At 40.0% G+C, this 15,594-nt stretch overlaps 1 protein-coding gene across 4 annotated transcripts in view; it reads left to right on the top strand.

The window, feature by feature from the left end:
- SH3GL3 (SH3 domain containing GRB2 like 3, endophilin A3) overlaps positions 1-15,594 on the top strand; it is a 189,903-nt gene that overhangs the window by 148,896 nt on the left and 25,413 nt on the right. Inside the window, exons 6-7 of one of the 4 annotated variants that reach the window (XM_023510054.1) lie at positions 11,767-11,795; positions 14,630-14,653. The exons of the other annotated variants lie outside the window; for them this stretch is intronic. Coding sequence (XP_023365822.1) covers positions 11,767-11,795; positions 14,630-14,653 — 53 coding nt within the window. The remainder of the gene's footprint in view (positions 1-11,766; positions 11,796-14,629; positions 14,654-15,594) is intronic. 4 annotated transcript variants of the gene reach the window in all.

The raw sequence follows: 15,594 nt of genomic DNA, 5'->3' as shown, positions 1-15,594 counted from the left end.
TTCTAAATAAAATATTATCAGGAATTTCAAGCTGTTTATCCTGTGGTCTGAAATCTCCTGTACCTGTTAATTGAGGATATGGTAAATCAGGGTTATCATCACTACGAGCAATGGCTTCCTTTTTCCATCCAGAGTCAAAAAGCAAATATTGAGCAGGTGTAAGCACTGTTTCTGCTAATCTCTCCCAGTCTCTGGGTGTAAGATAACGATCCCCACAATAAGAATGCAAAATCCCTTGAGTAAATGGAACATTTGGACCATAAGACATAACCGCATCTTTAAGAGACTTGAGGAATTTTAAATCAATCTCAGTATATTGTACTTGGGGTTCAGCTTGAGCCCCAGGTTGCACATTGTCTCCTGCACCCGCCCTTCGTGCTGCTGCCCGAGTAATAGGCATAATTAGACCTAAGCTGTTAGAACTCGCAGGTGGCGGGGGTAAATTAGAAGAGTTACAGGGAATCCCCAATTCATCTAGCAACCTGATGTCTTTAGGGTTGGGAAAAACTGCTCTTTTAATGCGGGTGGACTCATATGTCCAATATTCGACAACTGGAAGTTGAACGGCAGGAGGCGGAGGCCGCTGAGTTACCGAGGGAGTTGGTCTGCTCCTCTCTGGAGATGGCGGATGTGATCTGAGTGGCTTAGGGGCCTCTGCCATGGAGAGAGGAGGAACAAAGGGAGGAGGCTGTGGCCGGAAAAACTGCGAAGTGGGTAGAGGAGGAAAAGCCGGAGGGGGTAAAGAGGATGGAATTACCATATCTAAAAGAGATTCAGGAGGTGCAGAAGGTTGAGTTTTAGTCTTTTTCATCATATCATAACATTCTTTAATAAAACTTTTAAGTTCAATCATTTTATCCTGTAAAGAGTGTGTAGATGAGGATGGAGACAAAACATTAATATCATTTTCATTGTCCCCTTGTGAAGAGCACTCATCTAAGGAGTCCTCCGTATTATCAGCTTTCTCTTTCTCACTCTGATTGAGTGTTGGATGCTCAGTTTTGTCTGAGACAGAAAGTTTAATAAGATCTGCCTCGGCACCTGCAGTAGCAGGGGAAGTAGGCGGCTTAGGAACTTTACTTTTGGTGCCTACAAAAGACTGTAAAGCTAACTTAACCAAATGGTAAACAGCCCAAATTTCTTTATCTATAATATTGCCTTGCTGGTGATGGCGTTTCATTTCTTCGCCGACTTCCTCCCAAACAGTCAAATTTAATTGATTATGGGAATCAGGAGTAAACCAATGGCAACAATTTCTTATGGTGGCAAACAAGCGGTGAAAAGAGTTAGTCTTAACAGAAATTCCCATAGTATCTAAAAGATTTTTAAGCAATTGAATGTATTCATCCTCAATAACCAAGGAGTTACCCATGATAAATGATCCCTTTTTCTACCTGTCCAAAGCCTGAATATTTCCAAGTCTTAGCAACTCTTTGGATTCCGAAAGTTCCAGTTTACTAACCTCAAGGTCGGTTGAACAGATGCTCCACGAACAACTTGAACAGGTCCTCGGTCCAGCCGTGGACTCCTGCTCACGGCGCCAAACTGTTGTTGTGTGTTCCTTGGAGCTTCTGATCCGGTGACGCAGGGGAAAGAACTGCAGACGGAATGAATCTTCAAGGGAGACCGGGACTCGCTCTGGTCGGCGGCCCCGATAAATTTTACTCAATATCTTATATACTTTCCAACATTTAGTAAGAATTTAACACATATACAAAGAAGTCAAGTATCGTGAGGAAGCAACCATTTAATATTACAATTTAGTGTGAAGGTTGAGGAACACATATACAATTGATTTTGTTTAGAGTAAAACATTTTGGAGCCTGGTTGTTGGTCCTTGCTCGCCCAAGGTAAAGTTACACCTTATAATGCTAATGAAGGAGGAATGCAGAGAATAGAACCCAATGCTCCAAGACCGGTCTGTCCACCCCCAGCTAACACCTCGGCTGTTTCTCCACACCCCCTAGGGAGAGTCACTCTATGCACTCCTGCACATCAATAGGCAGGTGTAGAAGCTCAGATTCTCAAGGAAATGCTTCTCAGAAATAGTCTCCTGAGGGTGCACGTTGAGGCGAACTTCCATATCTTGAGCAAAGGGATCCTATCTCCTACAAAGCATCAGTGTTTTTTCTCATGCAGTCCTTTCGCCCTCTTCTGTATCATCTTGGTCAAACAGAGATCCCAGTCTGACGCAGCTCAAGGTCGAGGTCTTCACCAGCTTCACTCCCTGCCACTTTGCAGGTTTCCCTCTGTCTTGGCATCCGATGACACTCTTCTTCCTGTTGACTCCACAATCTGACGACACTCTCTGTGGGAGGAGCTCCAAAGTGTCTCCCACAGGCTCCTTAATACAGTTAATAACTATTAACTTAAAGTTTGCAGTGTATGAAAACTGTTTCGACATTTTCCAAGGGATTTTATAATAATTTTTAATAAAAATATCAGCTAGATTGCAAGAGCCTACCTAAAGTGTGTGGAGAGAATTGCATTTTTGCTCTTTGCTGGTCAAAAATGTTTTCATTACAAGTTCACTATGTCTTCAACAAAACTGATCACTGTATTTAAGGGCATTAATTTGCATACAGATACCATTATTGCTTTCTGAAGTTATACTTTTAACGCATAAGCCTGAATAAAAGAATCAAAAACACGTACATAGATCCAGAATTAGTATTACCCATGTATAATGCTTCATATTAGGCATATTGTTCTGCAAATTGCTTTTTAAAACATGTCACTGTTCCTGGGTGTTATTTCCATATTATGCCAATAGATATATCCCACTATTTTTCCCTCAAAAATTTGGGGAAAATCTATGCATTAAACACAGCAAAATATGGTAATCAAACTGAGAAAAAAATTGGTGGTATAAAGCATTCTATAGTCTATTGGAGACAGACACTCCATCCCTATGCCCTTCCTAGACAGAGCCAATGTTTACAATATGTTATGCATATTATCATATCTATGTATACACATATACACAGTTTTGGATTTTTTAAGTTTTGTTTAAATATTTCACAGTAGGCGTATTGTTCTGCAACTTATTTTTAAAATATATCACTATTTCTTGGTGTTATTTCCATGTCACACATACAGGCTTATCTCACTATTTTAATAGCTTCATAGTTTTCCATTAAACCATTTCCCTATTAGTGAGCATTAAGGTTGTTTCCAGTTGTTTGCTACAGTGGATCTCCTGCCTGCTTTCATGTATCAATAAGCAAGTTTTTCTGGGAAATGGAATTTCTGAGTCAGAGTGAATGCACATTTTACATGATGATAGATGTTGCTAAATTACCCTCTAAACTGGCAGCACCATGGTTAATACATCAAAACCTGCTTCCCTACAGCCCCGTCTTTGGACTTCAATTTCTGCCAAGCACCCATCAGGAAAAGAATAGTATTCTATCCTAATTTGCCTTTCTGTGATGACTAGTGAGGTTTAACATTTTTTTTACATTTTAATTTGCCATATTTATTTCCCCCTCTCTGAATTGTCTATTTATGCCATTTATTTTTTATCTGGGTAGCTGGCTTTGCCTTATTAATTTACAGGAGTTCCTTTCATATGGGCCTATGAATAGTTTTTTATACAGGGTGTCCATAAAGTTTGTGTACAACTTAAAATAGACTACTATTTTAAATTGCACACATTTTATGGATACCCTGTGTGTGTATGTGTGTATAAATATATAAATTTGTCGTTTATCTGTAAACTTTCACATGCAGTAGTTTTTTGTTTGCTGTTTTATTTTTTCAATTAAGGTTTCCTTTTAATTAGTATGACTACATAATAGTTGTATGTATTTACAGAGTACATGTGATATTTTGTTATAGGCATTACAATGTGTAATAATCAAATCAGGGTAATTGGGGAGAATAAAAGAGAATGAAGCATGCCTACAAGACGAAAAATTGACTCAATAGAGCAAATCTAAGCAGTTTTGGCCTTACAGAGGGGATAGAGAAGGAGACTGGAACAGAAAATTTATTCAAAGAAATAATAACAGAGAACTTCAGACAAAGGATCTGAAGTTCATTCCTGTACAGTGCAACACCTGTTTTTCCTTCTCTCTTCAGTGCCTCTTTCCCTAGTGTGATGTTAAAACCAGGTACTGTGATTGCTCACCTGGTTTGTGGTTCTTACCAGATGCTTTCTCTCAGGGATAGTTGTTTTGTCTGTTGTTCCTGAGGACATCGCTGGAGGGCGCTATTCTTTCTCTCTGTGGTTTCTGCTGTTCTATGCTTTTTTTAGTTTTGAGCAGACAGAAGTTTTAGTCTGATGTGTCAAATTTATCACCCTTTTCCCTATGACTTACGCTTTGTGCCCTGTTGAGAAAAGTCTTCCCATCCTCAAAGTTATTCTCTTTCAGTTTTCTACTACTTTTAAAAAATCTGTCCCTAAGGCAGCGCGTGGTGGCTCACTGCTGTAATCCCAGCACTCTGGGAGGCCAAGGCAGGTGGATTGCCTGAGCTCAGGTGTTCAAGACCAGCCTGAGCAAGAGTGAGACCCTGTCTCTAAAAAATAGCCGGGCATTGAGCCAGGCACCTATAGTCCCAGCTATTTGTGAGGCTGAGGCAAGAGGGTCACTTGAGCCCAAGAGTTTTGAGGTTGCTGGGAGCCATGACGCTATGACACTCTACTGTCATACAAAGTGTTGCTCTACTGGCAACAAAATGAGACTCTGTCTTAAAAGAAAAAACCCACCATGTTTCCCTAATATTTAGATCTTTATCATGTACACTTATTTTTATAAATTAAAAGAAACTGCAAACTCAATAATGTATGGGTGACCCAGTTTCTCCACATGCCTGCCAGCATTTGATGTTGCGACTACTTTTTTAATTTTAGCCACTTTAATAGGTACATAGTGAATCTTATTCTGGTTTTGATCTGCACTTCCATAATGACCAAAGATGTTGGACATTTTTTTCCATGTATTTATTTACGATCTGTGTGTCCACTTTGGGAAATGTCTCTTGTCTTTTGCTCATTTTCTAACTGAATTGTTTATATTTTTATTGTTGAGTTTTGAGAATCCTTTATATATTTTAAATACAAGTCCTGGGCAGCGCCTGTGGCTCAAGGAGTAGGAGGGCTCCAGCTCCATATAGCGGAGGTGGCGAGTTTAAACCCAGCCCTGGACAAAAACTGAAAAAAAAAATATATATATATATATATATTTATTTATTATATATATATAATAAATACAAGTCCTTTCATGTATATGTGGTCTGCAAATAGATTCTCTCACCCTGTGGTTTATCTTTTATCCTCTTAACAGAGTCTTCCACAGATTAAAAGTTTTTAATTTTGGTGAAGTCCAGGGTATCCATTTCTCCTTTTGGTGTGAAGTCTAGGAATTCTTTGCCTAGTTCTAGGCACTAAAGATTTTCTCTTACTTTTTTTTTCTTAAGTTCGTGATCCATTTTGAGTTACTTTTCATTTAAGGGTGCGACGTGGCCGAGGTTCATTTGTCCTGCCTGCTCTTCCATGACACGCAGTGTCCATAGAAGCTGCACTGTCTGAATCTTCTTCCTACACTATTGCTATCCTTAAAGGTTTTTTTTTTTTTCAAATAAAAATGAATAATATATGCATCTAATTTCTAAAAGAAAATGTAATATTGTATATGTAGTTTTAAAAAGGTAAATGTAGATCCTTTACCTCTGGATGAAAACAAGATCAGTCCCCATGGCTTTTCTGATCATTAAGAATAAAAACTATTATTGTATATGTGTATGTAGTTTAGAAGGAAACACCAGTCTTCCCTCTACTTCTCTCCAATGCCTAATTCCTACTTTCAGAGGAAACCACTTTCAACTCTTTCAGCTATTCATCTACTGTTTTACTTCATCATCTAAATAATGTGCTTGTTTTACTCTTCCTTGATTTTGATTTTTCGATTTAGGTGATGCATATTGATTTCCCATATGAAAGATAGTGGGTGAGCTTCCTAACTTGCAGCCTCCCACACATTTCTCCCTCTCCCCACCCTTCTAGTTTCCTTGTAACCATTATTTTTGTTACATAAATACAGTAGAACCTCCATAGTTGACCACCTTGCTTCACTGACCACCTCCTTAAGGGGACCTAACTTTCATACATGGGACATGCACCACATGTGCCTGTCAGTGCAGTGGGTGGGGTTCCTTATGTTGACTGCGTCCGAATGTCGACCAGTTTCCCAACTGGGAAATTACAAAGCTTGTGGTCAAATTACAGAGCTTCAACTGTCTTCACTGTGCAGCCTTCGCTTGTATCATGCAGGACTCGTAAAGCGCTCTCCCCTCATTTTCTCCCTGCTGTTAGTTTAAGTTGTCTCTAGCTCTGGATGAAAATGTGGGCCGGCCCTGTGACTTTCCTGCCTACTCTGGGGTCACACACTCCGATCACATGAGTGCGTTAAGTGCAGTGTCATGCAGTGATGGAAATACTAAGACCTGTGTCCTAGTCAAAGCTGGAATCTTGATTTAATGGCGGGCTTTTCCTCCTTCCCAGGCTCTCACCAGCTGCTTCGTGTCAGCAAAGAGGTTGTACTTTGCTTCTTTTCTCTTCCGCATCTACCGCTTCTGTTGTTAAATCTCCAGGGGACATATCTAAAGGCTGCTGGGATCTTTTAAAACTCTTTCTCTCTTTCTTTGCTGTGAAACAGCATACATCTCCTCCTCTACACTCTCCAAAAACTTTTCTTCACATCTTCCCTGATTTCCGTCTTCGACCCATTTATGGTCATGGATGCAGGTGGGGATTAAAAATCGTAAAACTGATTCCCCTTATCTCACCTACTTTTGTTTTGTATCCAAATTCTACATAGTGGTCTTTGGGACGTCAGGTTTTTAAACAGTTTTGGGGCCTCGTCCAAAATGTGTTTTCCTTCCATCTCTATTCTCACAGAACTTTTTGTCGCCTTGATTACTGTAGCTTTCTTTTCTTTTCTTTTCTTTTTTATTAAATGATAGCTGTATACATCAATGCAAACATGGGGTATAGTGTAGTGTTTTCATATACAATTTGAAATACTTACATCAAACTGGTTAACATAGACTTTATGTCATTTAATTAGTTATTGTGTTAAAACATTTATACTCTAGCTCTAGAAAAGTTCACTTGTACCCTTGTTAGACAGACCATATAGGTGATCTTTCCAGTCACCCTCCCACCACCCAGATGCCCTTCTCCCTCCCCTCCCCCACCCCCTGGTTACTGTAGCTTTCTAAGTGAAAGTCAGGGCCTGTCAGTTCTCTAACTTTGGTTTTCCTTTTTAAAGTTGTTTGGCTATTCTAGTTCCTTTGCCTTTCTGTGTGAATATATTTTTTTAAGACACAGGGTGTCAGCTCCGTGTCTGTGGCTCCAGCGGCTAAGGCGCCAGTCACATACACCTAAGGTGGTGGGTTCAAATCCAGCCTAGCCTGCCAAACAACAATGATGGCTGCAACCAAAAAATAGCTGGGCGTTGTGGCAGGCACTGTAGTCCCAACTACTTGGGAGGCAGAGGCAGGAGAATTGCTTGAGCCCAGGAGTTGGAGGTTGCTGTGAGCTTTGATGCCACAGCACTTTACCCAGAGCAACAGCTTGAGGCTCTGTCTCAAAAAAAAAAAAAAAGAGACAAAGAGACAGAGTGTCACTCTGTCACCTGGGCTGAAGGACAGTGGCACAATTTTAGTTCATTATAACCTGAAACTCCTGGGCTCTAGTGGTCATCCTGCCTCAGCCTCATTAATAACTGGGACTACAGATGTTGAGTCTGAGTCACCATGTTTGGCTAATTTTTTATTTTTCTTATAAAGTGTCTATAAGAACACTATATATAAGTGTCTATATTTCCCTGGCTGGTCTCAAACTCCTAGCCTCAGGCAGTCCTCCTGCCTTAGCCTCCAGAGTGTTGACATTACAGGTGTGAGCCACTGAGCCCGGCCCCTAGGTGAATTTTAAGGTCACCTTTTCAATTCCTACTAAGACAAAAGCATGCTCAGCTTTCGATTTGGATTGGGCTGCATCTCTAAATCAATTTATGGAGAATCGACAGGCTAAGAATACTGGGTGTTCTGATCAGGAATACAGTCTAGTTTATTTACCATTTATTTAGATCTTCTTTAACTTCTCTCAGGAATTTTGCTGTTTTCAGTATACATGTCTCATATGGGTTTTATTCAATATCTAAATATTTCATATTTTTATACAATTGTAAATAGCATTTTTCTAAAATTTCTATTTCCAATTTCTTCATTGCTGGTATTCCTGTATGTAAAAATACAATTGAGTTTTATATATTGCTGTTGTATCTTGCCTTGTTGTTAAATTTATTTAGTAGATCTAGTAGCTTTTTTATAGATTCCAGAGTTTCTTTAATATAAATGATCATGTCATCTATAAATAATGACAGTTTTCTTGGATGTCTGGAAGCTTTTGTTTTTCTTGCCTTTTCGCAAGTGTTAGAACCCCCATTCACTTGTGGAATACAATTGAATACAAGCGCTCAGAGTGGACATCCTTGTGTTGTCTCTGATCTCAGGGCAGAATCATTCAGTATTTTATAATTAAATATGATTTTCACTGAAGGTTTTTCATAGATGTCTTTTATCAGACTGAAGGAGTTCCCTTTTAGTTATAGTTTGGTGAGAGTTTTTATCAGGAACAGTTTTTGGGGGGCAGGGCATTTGATGAGGTATCATTTATTTTTTAGTTTTAGTTTGTTAATATGTTGAATTTCATTAAATTAATGAAATTAATCTTGCATTCCTGAGATTAACTTTTTACAGAAAAGTTTTTTGAAAAAATAACTTTTCAATTTTAGAACAGTTTTAGACTTAATGAGAAGTTGTAGAGCTAGCAGTATTCCCAGGCACTCCTCACGTCTTGTTAGTGTGATACCTTTATTATAATTGATGAACCTATATTGATACTATTAACTAAAGTCTGTACTTCATTCAGATTTCCTTAGTTCCTAACTACTGTCCTTTTCCTGTTCCAGGATCTCAGCCAGAATACCACATGACATTTAGTCCTCTCCTCTCCTGGGGCCATGCTTGGCTGTGACAGTTTCTAAGATTTTCTTTGTTTTTAATGAACTTTACAGTTGTGCAAAGTTTTGTAAAGTGCCCTTCAAATGAGATCTGTTTGATGGTATTTGGTTCCTAGACTGTGTGGTTCTGGGTTTTCAGAAGGAGACCACAGAAGTAAAGAGCTGTTCTTATCGCATCACATCAAGAGTGTGTCCCTTCCACATGACTTATCACTGTTGATGCTAATCTCGGTCAGCTGGCTGGGGCCAAGTTGGTCAGCTTTCTCCTCTCTAAAGTTACTGCTTTTTTTTCTCTTTAAAAGTTTTTAACTACAAATTCAACTTCTTTATAAATACAAGGTAGTTGAAGTTATCTGTTTCTTCTTGAGTGATCTTGGGGAGTTTGTGTCCTTTGAGGAATTTGTCGAGGTTCTCTGAGTTTCCAAATGTATTGCATAAAGTTGTTCATAATAATCTCTTATTATTCTTTTAAGATATACAGAATTTATAGTGATGTCACCTCTATTATTTATTTTTGTAATTGGCAATTTGTGTCTTTTTCTTTTTGTAATCATTTTGACTAGAGGTGTATCAATAGGTGTATTGATCTTCTTAAAGCACCAGTTCTCTGTCTGATTGATTTTTCTCTGTTTTTTACCATTTTCTGTTTCATTGATTTCTACTTTGATTCTTATTACTTCATTTCTTTTGCTTTGGATCTCATTTACCCTTTTTCTGGTTTCTTAGAGTAGAAACTAAGATCATTGCGTCCTTGCTCCTTTCTAATATATGTGTTTAGCGTAACCAGTCCCCCACTGAGATATGTCACGTTCTCATTTTCATCACCTTCAGAATACTTTCTGATTTCACTTTTGATACCCTCTTTAACCCATGGTTTCTTTTGAAGTGTGCTACTTCATTTCCATGTATGTGGGTATTTTGTAGATATCTTTCTGGTTTAGATTTTTAATTAATCACAGTTTTGGTCAAATAACATTCTTTGTATTAATCATATCCCTTTAAATTTTTTGAGACTTGCTTCATAGCCTACGATATGATCCATCTTGGTAAATGTTTTAGGTGAAGTTGGCAATGATGTGTATTCTATTCTTGTTGGGTGAAGTGTTCTATAAATATTAATTAGGTCAAGCTATTTGGTAGCATTGGTCAAGTCTTCTATATTCTTACTGGGTTTATTTTTATTTTTCTGTTAATTTGGGTGTAAAGAGTATTGAAATCTCTGATTGTAGTTGTAGATGTGTCTTTTCCCTCCTGACAGTTGTGTCCTGAATTATGGAAAGGTTGGCTAAGTTCCTTCCTCTTCCTTTATTCTCATTGATCCTTTTATTCTAATTACTCAAATTATCTTTGACAATTTTCTGGAAATTTTTTCACTACTTTAAATACCCTTTTTCTCAATTCTCTTTGAAACTCCTACTAGCTGTTGAAACTTTCGGCCTTTCCTCTATATCTCAGCTTTCCTGTCTTGCTGTCTGTATCTTTTTCTGCCCTCTAAGGAAATTTTACCTTATTACTTTATTTTTGACTGTACCCACTTATTTATTTGGCATCAAATTTCTCTTTTGAGTTTCTCATTCCAATTGTATTAGTTTCCTATTGGCACTCCAAAAATTACCACAAACTATGGAGCTTAAAATCACATAAATTTATTAAATTTCTTACCTACCTTACAGTTCTGGAGGTCAGAAGTCCTGAAATCTAGGTGTTGGCATTCCTTACGGAGACTCTAGGAGAGAATCCTTTTTCCCTGCTTCTCCACCTTCCAGAGGCAGCCACAGCCCCAGGCTTCCAGCCCTTTCTGTCTGTAGCATCTTCAAGGCCTCTGCCTAACTCAGACCCTCTTGCTTCCCTCTCATAAGGACCCTTGTGATTATTTTAGGCCCACTCACAAAATCCAGGGCTTTCTCCACATCAAAATCTGTAACTTAATCACATCTGCAGATTCCCTTTGGCCAGGTGAGGTGACATATTCACAGGTTGTAGAGATTAGAAGGTGGACATCTTTGGGGGACTGTTATTCTGCCCAATGTTCGTTTTCTTTTTTTAATTTTTCACTTTAATTTTACAAGAAATTAGACCTTTCATATCCCTCTGAAAATATAAATTATACTTTTTGAACAGTCTCCCGTTGGTGGCTCTATATCAATTCTTATCCTTCTGAGTGCTTGTTGAGATCTGGCATTGACTGTGTTAAGTCTGTCTCTTCTGATGTTGATGACTCTTGGCTCTGCACACACCTGCTTACTTGACGGCCCTTCCTACTCAGCCTTCTGTGGTCAAGAGGGATAGGTGATGAGTGAGGGAACTGGTTTCTGGTTTTCTGGAAGTTTCTGGCTCCTGTGGCACCATCTTGACTTCCTGTTTCAGGTTTCCACACTCCTTGCTCCTTCTCAGAGGCAGCTGTCTTTGAGACAATCCAGGGTGGGAGGACTCACCTGGCTGCTCTTTTCCCAGAATGCCCACCAGCACACCCTCAAAATCCAGTTTCATAGCACCCCTCTTTGGGAACCGTTTCAAGTTTGGTCTCCTCCATCCATCACTTGTAGCCGTCTTCCAGGTGTTCCTCACATCCCTCATACTTTCTGGTTTACTGTGCTAATGATTCTTGTTTCCCAATAGTATTTGCAATCTTAAGAATTCCTATTTTATAACTGATAGGGATTTGCTGCATGAAAAGGAGGGCTTTATTCTGGTGGTACTCGGTCTGAGTTACTGATGCAAACTTCCCTCTAGACAGTGTTGTGTCCCACTGGACACAGCTCTGCAGTCCCCATGATGGCTTTAGGTGCTAAATGGATGTAACAGTAAACAACCTCGATTCACATCATGTGAGAATATTCCTTTTTCAATTCTCTTTTTATCACTCTGAATCAAACCAAGGACATAAGCTACCATTTGTGCTAGAATATTTTTTATTTATTTATTTTTCTTTTATTAAATCATAGCTGTGTACATTAATGCAATCATGGGGTACAATGTGCTAGTTTTATATACAATTTGAAATATTTTCATCAAACTGGTCAACATAGCCTTCATGGCATTTTCTTAGTTATTGTGTTAAGACATTTATATTCTACATTTAGTAAATTTCACATGTATCCTTGTAAGATGTACTGTAGGTGTGGTCCCACCAATTACCCTCCTGTGCTGGAATATTTTTAATGTCCAATTATTATTATTATTTTTTTAGAGACAGAATCTTACTCTGTCGCCTTCAGTAGAGTGCTGTGGTATTACAGCTCACAGCAACCTCCAGCTCTTGGGCTTAGGCAATTCTCTTGCCTCAGCCTCCTGAGTAGCTGAGACTACAGGAGCCCACCACAATGCCCAGCTATTTTTTGTTGCAGTTTGGCCAGGGCCAGGTTTGAACCTGCCACTCTTGATATATGGGGCAGGCGCCCTACTCACTGAGTCACAGGTGCCACCTTTAATGTCCAGTTTTAACAGAGAGGATAGACCTCAGGTTAAGAGCCATTTGCAGACTAGAGATTGCACCTCGCTTGAGTTTGGTAAAATTGTCTATTTTATTTTTTAATTATTTTCATGGTTACAGTATCTTTATAGAATGTGGTACTACTTTTCAGTTTATGTTTTTGGTGTACTGTTTCATGGAAAGTTATTTAAACTGATTTTATTTTTAAAGTACCAAGAGGATATTCAGGTGTAATTATCTGAAGACTCGTTTTGTATTATATTCAGTTAATGCTAGTTTCTGTTTTGAAAATGAAAACAAAATCACAAACCCAAATGTAAAGTAGAACTTTCTCAGTCATGCCACAATCCAGCAAGGATATTCCGAGAAAGCAGTGGTTCTAATTCACGGAGACCCTCAGGGGTCTAGGCAGCGGTAGCTCCCCGATTTTCATCATGTAGCTTCCAAGTTGCTTCCCTAGTTGTTGCTACTCTAGCCAGCAAGATGGAGAGAGGACATGTGTCTAGGCTAGATATGACCTTGAAGCCAGTGAGGCAAAAATGAGATACTCACATTCCAGGGAAAAAGAGCTCGACCAGACAGCCACAGGTAACGGCAAAGCAGCAGCCCCCAGGGACAGTGATGCCTTAGTCTGTTTAGATGCTGTAACAAAACACCTCAGCCTGGCTGGCTCATAAACAAAAGTAATGGATTGTTTATTCTGGGGGCCGGGAAGTCTAAGGTCAAGGTGCCAGTAGATTTGATGTCTGGGGAGAGCCCTGCCTCATAGTTGGCACCCAGCTGTGTCCTCACAAGGTGCAGGGGGCAGACCAGCTCCTGTAGGCCTCCCTTACAAAGGCACTAACCTACCCATGACCTGATCATCTCCTAAGTCATTACCGCGCACGACCCAATGTCCACTACAGACCTTAACTCTTAATATGGTTACACAGGAGATTAGGTTTTAACATATGACTTGTGAGGGAACACAAACTGGGTAGATGGGACATACGCCACATTGTTAGTCATAATACGGTGGGACCCTGCTGCACAGAAATGGATCCCCTGCCCCCACAGCAGAGAAGTTTCCTTGGTGAGACCCTGCTCCCGCTCTCTGGTGTGGAGGCTGCTCTCTTGTCCTCTATTCTGTGGCCCCTGGATTGGCCCTTTCAGAAATCTTTTCTGTCTTCCAAGCCATGCTGGAAACTTTGGGGGTGCCTTCCCTGGCCTTTGTGCTCACTGCCACTCAAGGGCATCCTGAGGTCCGGAGGGTGCGTGTTCTCAGGCTAGGCTTATGCTTCTTGACACACCTTGACAGCCTTCCGACCTCCGTGCTCCCCGGCAGTTCCATGTGCCCGTGATGGCTCTGAGGGCCGCTTCCTTTCTCCCCTTGCTTGTCTGACCCGTGCCTCCCTCTCTTCGCTTATATGCCTGCCTACCTGCAGGCCATCTCAAACAGCAGACTTGAGTGAGAAAGCATACTTCTGGTTTAATCTTTCTCACTAACCTGAGTTCCTTTGGTTTAAGGAAGTCTCTGAGAACAATTTGGAAGGATTTGGCAAAGAAGCAGTTAGCTTTTCAAACGTGTGGGGACCCAACCTCTGATCTTTCTCTTTTTCCTTTTGCCTTTACTTGTAGACAGGGCAATTCTTACCTTTCTTGTAATAACTTGCTGCACACACCTAGGAGTAACGAACATACTGGTGCTCTGATTTTATTTAGCTTCTTTCTTTACAGCTGCTGGTATGTGGTCTCCCTTCAGGTTATACAGGCAAAATGTTTTGCCACAATCTGACAGGAGTCACTGGCATTCGTGCCTGGTGTACATTTCCTCTTCACTGTTGCCTTCCTGCTGACTCGCTGCCACTAAATTTAGGTTTTATTGTGGCAGCACCCCTCTTCTGGTACCAGTTTCTGGGTTAGTTAGAGAATAGTAGCCACAGTTTCAGAGAAACTCAGGAAGGCAGTGGTTCAAACAAGATAGAACCAGAAGTCCAGGGCCAGAGATTCTCTCTCAAGTAAATGAACCCACAGTGGCTTCTGTCATTTCCATTTCTATCCCTCTGGCAAGATTTTAATCACAACACCACATCTAGGTGCAAAGGTTGGGGATGTGAGCTGGATAGCCACATCCTACCTATAGTTATTTACGCTTCTGTGGAAGGAGGGAAGCTGGGTTTGTGGGCAGCCCACAGGCCCTACCACACATACTGTTCACTGCAGATTTGTTGTGGAGGACAAAGTCTGTCCTGTTCCTCAGTGCTCTCCATTAGAATGTGATACCAAGTACATTCCCCCAAACAGCATGAGAACTGTACATTGGGATAATCTGCGGGGTTGGCAGATCTTTCCTGTAGCAGGCCGGACAGCAGATATTTTAGGCTTCAGGTTCTCTGTTAGCTACTCAACTGTGTTGTTACAACCACAGACAGCATACAAGTAAGTGAGCATGACTCTGTTTCATTAAAACATTATCTGGCTCACAGGCCATAGTTTGCCAGCCCTTGGCCTGACTCACTGGGAAATCAGGTCAGCAGTATCTGTCAGGTACTCAGTGGCTTCATTCCTGGAAATGTCTCCCGAAGAAATAATGTAAGCAAAGCTTATTATAGCACTGTCTAGTTGTTTATTTACATATATTTGTCAACAGTAGGATAGTGGCCAAGTAATTTCTGGTCTATCAAATGCATTGTTCTACAGCTATCTAAATGTCTTTATATGGAAATTATATGAAACATAAAAATGTTTATTAGTATGAGTATGATATGAAGTAGAAAAGAAAGACACATGTTTTAAGTATACTGTGATGACTACCTAACAAATCTATATCTGCATGTAAACCAGGCTAAAAGGTGGGATATGGACAATATTTTTCTTTTTTGTAAGACATTCTCTAAACTATATTTTGATAAAAATTTTTGAACAAACCAAAAAAATGTATTTAATAATGGGAAAAGTTAATGGGTCTTGAAGAAGAGGTATACATCTTGCTTTAAAGAAATTATGCCCCCCGCTTTGTCCCCACTTGCCCTGGCTGCCAGGAAGCTCCGTAAATGCACACAGCGAGAGTGTGTCCCCCCCAGCACAGCACTGCACAAATGCACACAGCGAGAGTGTGTCCCCCCCAGTACAGCACTGCACAAATGCACACAG

Source organism: Otolemur garnettii, unplaced genomic scaffold (genome assembly GCF_000181295.1).
Source record: "Otolemur garnettii isolate 467f Iridium unplaced genomic scaffold, OtoGar3 scaffold00011, whole genome shotgun sequence".
Taxonomy (NCBI): domain Eukaryota; kingdom Metazoa; phylum Chordata; class Mammalia; order Primates; family Galagidae; genus Otolemur; species Otolemur garnettii.
This window is presented reverse-complemented; position numbering and strand designations above follow the sequence as displayed.